Source organism: Cucurbita pepo, chromosome LG01, assembly GCF_002806865.2.
Source record: "Cucurbita pepo subsp. pepo cultivar mu-cu-16 chromosome LG01, ASM280686v2, whole genome shotgun sequence".
NCBI classification, from domain to species: domain Eukaryota; kingdom Viridiplantae; phylum Streptophyta; class Magnoliopsida; order Cucurbitales; family Cucurbitaceae; genus Cucurbita; species Cucurbita pepo.
Genome location: NC_036638.1, coordinates 17,567,228 through 17,574,217, shown reverse-complemented (window position 1 = coordinate 17,574,217; position 6,990 = coordinate 17,567,228). Strand labels below are relative to the sequence as shown.

General features: G+C 38.0%; 1 protein-coding gene across 1 annotated transcript; it reads left to right on the top strand.

Moving 5' to 3' along the window:
* Positions 1 to 278: 278 nt before the first annotated feature.
* LOC111810449 (NAD kinase 2, chloroplastic-like) lies at positions 279 to 6,685 on the top strand. The gene is given in 9 exon segments (XM_023697160.1): positions 279 to 461; positions 463 to 663; positions 1,157 to 3,091; positions 4,167 to 4,288; positions 4,387 to 4,528; positions 4,618 to 4,842; positions 4,981 to 5,055; positions 5,949 to 6,050; positions 6,254 to 6,685. Coding segments are annotated over 9 exon segments (3,054 nt in total). The 5' UTR covers positions 279 to 413; the 3' UTR covers positions 6,458 to 6,685.
* Positions 6,686 to 6,990: the final 305 nt, after the last annotated feature.

Below are 6,990 nucleotides of genomic sequence, written 5' to 3'. Positions count from 1 at the left end.
AATTTGGTTGAATTACCAATTATTGCTTAAAAAAAAAAAAAAAGAGAGAGAAATGATTTTTCCTTAGATTATTATTTTTGTGTGTGAAGAGAATATAAAACGAAGAAATAAAAATTATTGTCCAATTAAAAAGTGAGATAGTCTCTCTAGAAAGTGCCAAACGCCTAAAATCCACTGATTAAAAAAAAAAATAATAATAATAAAAGAAAAGAAAAATCAAATTTCCGGAAAAAGAAATTGCTAAAAATACCAACCACAAAAGAATTCAATGAAATAATCTGAAATCTGAAATCCGACACTACCCGCCATTTTTCCCCCAACGAGTTCATCCAGTCGTTTTCTCTTCATCCTTCTTCCACTCTTCAATTCTGAAAATCGGAAGAGAGATACACAACGAGCTCACCAAACTGTACATGTTGTTATGTTGCTTCGTGTGGCACTTGGACGCCATCGCCCTCGGTTATGAATCGCTCTTTACCAGCCACCGTGATCCATTCCTATCCCTATCTTTCCCCTTTTCGTCCTCTCCTTCCTTCCTCTAATAATGCCAGATTTCTCGGCTTTCAATTGCACACATGGAGGCGAATCAGGAGGCGGCTTAAGTTTGCTGTCACTGCGGAGCTCTCCAAGTCTGTATCCTTTAATTCTGCCTCCGAATTTCAGGTCTCTTACTTTAATTGCCTATTGTTCTTCTAATTATCTTTCACTTTCGTCGCGCTTTCGATTAACTGCCCTAGAGGGTTGGAGATTTTCATTTCTTTGTCTCTGTGGCAAAGTGATTAAGCATGATGCTGTGGCAATGAGTTTCTGTTACTATCTTTGCTGTGGCATGATGCTGTCGAACTTTATCTACATCGTCTTTGTAGATCGAATTTTCCTGCTTATTTAAACCAATGAATGCCTCCTTGAGATGACCCTTAATTCGCTTTTTATATATTTAGTTCTGGTGAACTTGAGCAACTCGTTCAGTACTTCATATGATGTTTACAGTTTACTATTGCACGTTCTGTTGTCTTATGGTATGATTTCATTGTATCCCATTTTGTATTTGGTCGTGTAGGGAGATAATAGTCTGTTGGATGATTTTCATTTTGTGTTTTAACATTACCCCTTTGATTTTCGAATGTAAGCCATTCCCATTTTTGATCTATTACAGTTGTCATGGATGGGTCCTGTTCCTGGCGATATTGCTGAAGTTGAGGCATATTGTAGAATCTTTAGAACTGCTGAGCGACTTCACTCTGTGCTGATGGATACTCTTTGCAATCCTTTCACTGGTGAATGTAGCGTTTCGTACGATGTTACTCCAGGGGAAAATCCAGTAATTGAGGATAAAATAGTGTCTGTACTTGGTTGCATAGTATCGCTTCTAAACAAAGGAAAGGAGGATGTACTCTCAGGAAGATCATCTGCCATGAATGCTTTCCGGGGTGACAATTTAGATGCAATGGAGGATAATCTTCCTCCACTTGCTGCCTTTAGGAGTGAGATGAAAAGGTGTTGTGAAAGCTTGCATGTTGCTCTTGAAAACTTTTTGACTCCTGATGACGACCGGAGTTGGGATGTATGGAGGAAACTTCAGAGGCTGAAGAATGTCTGTTATGATTCTGGTTTTCCTAGAGGGGAGGATTATCCCTGCCATACATTGTTTGCCAATTGGAATCCTGTTTATCTACATAACTCCAAGGAAGACGTGTCCGCCAAAAATTCTGATGTGTCCTTTTGGAGTGGTGGTCAGATAACAGAAGAAGGTCTGAAGTGGTTAATTGAGAGAGGATTTAAAACGATTGTTGATCTTAGAGCAGAGACAGTGAAGGATATATTCTATAGTGCATCCTTACATGATGCTATTGGTTCTGATAAAGTTAAAGTGATCAGAATTCCTGTTGAAGTTAGGACTGCACCAACAGCGGATCAGGTCGAGAAGTTTGCATCGTTGGTTTCAGATGGCAGCAATGGGCTGATCTATCTTCATAGTAAGGAGGGCGTGTGGAGAACATCGGCCATGATATCTAGATGGAGGCAATATGCGACTCGCAGTGGATCACAGTTCGTCTCTAATCAGACAATTGTTCCAGCCGATATTCCCCTTGGAGACACCTCTCCCAAATTGGTACAAAATCCAAATGGAGCAAAAGAATCTCTGGAAATTTCTACAGTTGAAAAAACATCTTCATGCGATGAAAACAGTCGATCTTTGCTGCTAGAAAGTGCTGATCATCGTTCAATTAACAGAAAAAATAATGCAGAAGCTGATAAAATTATTCAGAATGAAAATGGAGCTTTCAACGGGTCTATTCCTACACAAGATCTGACATCTTTAAGAGCAGATCATAATGGGGAAGAGCATCTGTCTCAATTTAGCGTTGCAACTGACCCTTTGAAAGCTCAGATTCCTCCATGCAATATTTTCTCAAGAAAAGAAATGTCCAACTTTTTCAGGACCAAAAAGATTTCTCCTCAAAACTACTTGCACCGTAAAATGAAAACAAATGAAAAACGGCCACCTTCTACGGAGTTACCTATGAGCAGAGTTCAAAAATTTAGTGTTGACAATAGTGATCTTAAATCTGGGCTTGTTGAAGCAGGAAACACTAATGGCAGGCCAACTGTGAAAGAGACGTTCTCAACGACTCATTATTTATCTACTACAAATATGAGGTATGTAAATGGTGATAGTCATGTATCTTCCAATCCTGTTCATAATGAACTTGGAGTGGATGGAAGGAATCCTCTGATGACTGAAGCCTCTACTGCTGTTGGAGATAAATTTCAGTCTAAAGCAGAAACAAACAGCTTAAAGAGCAATGGTCAAGCAACTTCAGTTTCTAGCAATGATGAAATGGAATCTGTCGAGGGGAATATGTGTGCTTCTGCCACTGGTGTTGTAAGGGTGCAATCAAGAAGGAAAGCTGAGATGTTTTTAGTTCGGACAGATGGGTTCTCATGTGCCAGAGAAAAAGTGACCGAATCATCTTTGGCCTTTACTCATCCTAGTACCCAGCAACAGATGCTCATGTGGAAATCCACTCCTAGGACTGTATTACTTCTGAAAAAGCTGGGTGAAGAGCTGATGGAAGAAGCTAAAGAGGTAACATAAAGACTGAATTTGGAATCTCGGAATATACCCGTTCATTTTTAAAATGATTTATAATTTTACATGGACAATTACATCCCTAATTGTTAGGGGAATGGTGAACTGTAGATACTGTTGGTATACACATTCAATCAAACTTATAAATGTATAGGTCCTGGTTATGTCAGAAAATAAGTGGAGTTCGTGCGTTTGTTCTTACTTTGGTCTCTTCTTTTTGTTGGACTCTCCATAGTCGAAGACCGGAAAGTACGTGAAAAACCGTGAAGAATACTTCGAAATTGTTGGATTTGCTAATTAGTAATGATTGTAGTTATTTGTTTGTAAATATTAATGGTCAGATCTTTTGTCTTTATTGTTATTATTTTGTTTCCATAATAATAATAGGTTCTCTTTGTATAAGTGCCACATATTTGCCATATACAAAATGTGAGATCCCACATCGGTTGGAGAGGAGAACGAAACATTTTTTATAAGGGTGTGAAAACCTCTCCCTAGTAGACGCGTTTTAAAAACCTTGAGGAAAAGCCTGAAAGAGAAAGTCCAAAGAGGACAATATCTGCTAGCGGTGAGTTTGGGCTGTTATAAATGGTATTTGAGCCAGACACCGGGCGATGTGCCAGCGAGGAGGCTGAGCCCCAAAAAGGGGTGAACACATCGATTGGAGAAGAGAACAAATGCCAGCAAGGACGCTGGGCCTCGGAGAGGGTTGGATTGTGAGATCCCACATCGGTTGGGGAGAAGAATGAAACATTCTTCATAAGAGTGTGGAAACCTCTCCCTAGCAGATGCATTTTAAAAACCTTGAGGAGAAGCCCGAAAAGGAAAACCCAAAAAGGACAATACTTGCTAGCAGTGGGCTTGGGCTATTGCACAAAATCTTTTATTCTCTAAACTTAAAGTGAAATAAATCAAGCATGACAGTTATAATATTGTGTTTGTTGAATTTAAGGCTTCTCAATATTCATGGAGGACTGTTGTGGAACTTCAAATTCTGACAATGGGATGTTTCTCTTTCATTTGTGATTATTTCCTGCCTATTTAAACATTACCTTTTCTCTTATCTTTGCAGGTGGCCTCGTTCATGTATCATCAAGAGAAGATGAATGTTCTTGTTGAACCTGACGTACATGACATATTTGCAAGAATTCCAGGGTTTGGATTTGTCCAAACCTTTTATAGTCAAGACACCAGGTACTGCATTTTTTCAATCTTAAATATGATTACATTGATGTACTAGTCGACGTTTTCATTTTCAGGGATTTGCTTATCCTATTGTATGCTTAGTGCAGTGACCTACATGAGAAAGTTGATTTTGTGGCCTGCTTAGGTGGAGATGGGGTTATTCTCCATGCATCAAATATATTTAGAGGTGCTGTTCCCCCGGTTGTTTCGTTTAATCTCGGCTCTCTTGGATTTTTGACTTCCCACACTGTAAGCTCTTTGACTCAGGCTTTTCAGATTCTTTTGATTAACTTCAACACTAATTATTATTTGTTTGATAATATTACTTTTTGATACAGTTTGATAGTTATAGGCAGGACTTAAGACAAGTCATTCATGGAAATGATTCACTGGATGGTGTCTATATAACTCTAAGAATGCGTCTTCAGTGTGAAATTTTTCGAAACGGCAAAGCTATTCCTGGGAAGGTATTTAATATTCTCAATGAGGTTGTTGTTGATCGAGGCTCCAATCCGTACCTTTCTAAAATTGAATGTTATGAACACGATCGTCTCATAACGAAGGTGGGTTTCCTTTTCGAAAATTAGTCCAATTAATATGTAGATCATCACATTTTATCTTCAAGATTGATATTATGAAAACCATTGGCTTGCAGCCACCAATCATAAGATGGTTACTTCTTGTATGGAAATGCATTTCAGGTCCAGGGCGATGGAGTTATTGTGGCCACACCTACGGGAAGCACTGCTTACTCTACTGCAGCAGGGGGTTCTATGGTAAGCGAATGTTTTCGTCTCACGCATGCAATTGATTCTTACCGACTNTTTTTTTTTTTTTTTTTTTTTTTTCTCAAAACTAATTTATATAAATCTTGGTTTTATGAAGCATTATGCATTGTTGCTTGTACATTGGGGTTTCTTTTTACATGCCACATTCTGAAGTAGCGGCGATATGTATGCATAATGGAAGCCGTAGTTCTTGATCATTGAGAGCTTGGATGAAATTACTGATTTGGCTAAGTTTAAAATCATACGAATATGATTCACATTTTTTACTTGTCATGCATGAAAATATTTTATTTTATGACTGGTTTTCGAAGTGTTCATGCATCTTATGCAGAAATCTTAACATATCTCGTGTTCTTTCTCTTGTTAAATTTTCCATACCTTTTTTTTCTTCTTCTGGGACTGCTGTTTTCATTATCCAAATTCCAACTGCAATTAATGTCATTATGACTCTTCCTTGTTGTAGAAGATGATTTTGTTTACCTCGTTTAAGTGATACAGCTCTGTATTTCTTTGAAAATATACTTCTTTTTCTATAGAGGATAAATTTATTTACTCGTTAGGCAAGTGATAAAACGTTTGTACTTCTTGGAAAATTTACTTCTTTATATGTCATACAGGAAGTTGTTTGATTAGAAGGCAAGAAAAATGCAGATTGCTGCCGCTTTTAGGACATGTTTTGGAGTGATTTTAAAATGGTTAAAATCATATCATCATTTTTATGGTTGGAAAATCGCGTTTAAAAGTATAAAATCAAGCATTAACTTGATTTTCAATAATTAAAGACACGTTTTGGAGTAACATTGAACATTAAAATAGTGATTTTTCCCAAACATGAAATGAAGTTATTATGCATTTTGAGCTGATATTCTTCAATGTGGCAGGTGCATCCGAATGTTCCTTGCATGCTTTTCACTCCAATCTGTCCCCATTCTCTCTCATTTAGACCAGTTATACTTCCCGACTCAGCACGACTCGAGTTAAAGGTGATTCATTTAGAACAATGCTATCGAATATCGATACAAGCTCGTGTTAATTCATACATACATTCCCTTAAGTTCTTTAATCTACAAGATTCAAATATCTCCTCAACCTCACATATTAACGTGACACAGGGATCAGATGCATACTTCTTTAGCTTCTTACAGCTTATCGTTTTAACCATGGATGACTCTACTTGTATTGACAGATTCCCGAGGACGCCCGAAGTAATGCGTGGGTTTCGTTCGATGGAAAGAGAAGGCAGCAACTCTCAAGAGGAGATTCTGTTAAGATATCCATGAGCAGGCATCCACTCCCAACAGTAAACAAGTCTGACCAAACTGGTGATTGGTTTCGCAGCTTGATTCGGTGCCTGAACTGGAATGAAAGGCTTGATCAGAAGGCCCTTTGAAGCCACAGCCATAGCCACACCTTCAACTTCATCTCAATTCAATGAGGTTTGTAAATCACTGTACAGATATAGAAAATTTGGTCCTTATAGTAAATAGTTCAGTTTCTTTTTCTCATCAAAAGTGAAAGAGAAAATGGTTGTATACTGTCATTTGATAGAAATTAGAATATTTATTTTTTAATGGATATTAAAAAAGATAAATCAATTTATAGATTTCTCGATCGAAAATGGTTCTCAATCTATGCTGTTGAATCTTGTCTATCGGGCGCCTGCAGCTGACTGAAGTGCCCTCAGAAACGTACGAAATGGTCGTCTGTTATACGACTCATTAACTATGTCTGGGGTGGGGTTACCTATTATTCGTCAGCAGCCCAACGCACCCCTACTTAAAGGATGTTGCTTAATTACGAAGGAAATTCTTTCTTCATCGCGAGAGTTCCCTTTCGTTATGTGCATCTAGCTTGGAGTGGACATCATCATCGTTTGCTGACAAATCTAGATCCTCTCTCATCATTAGGTGAGCTAAAGTGGAA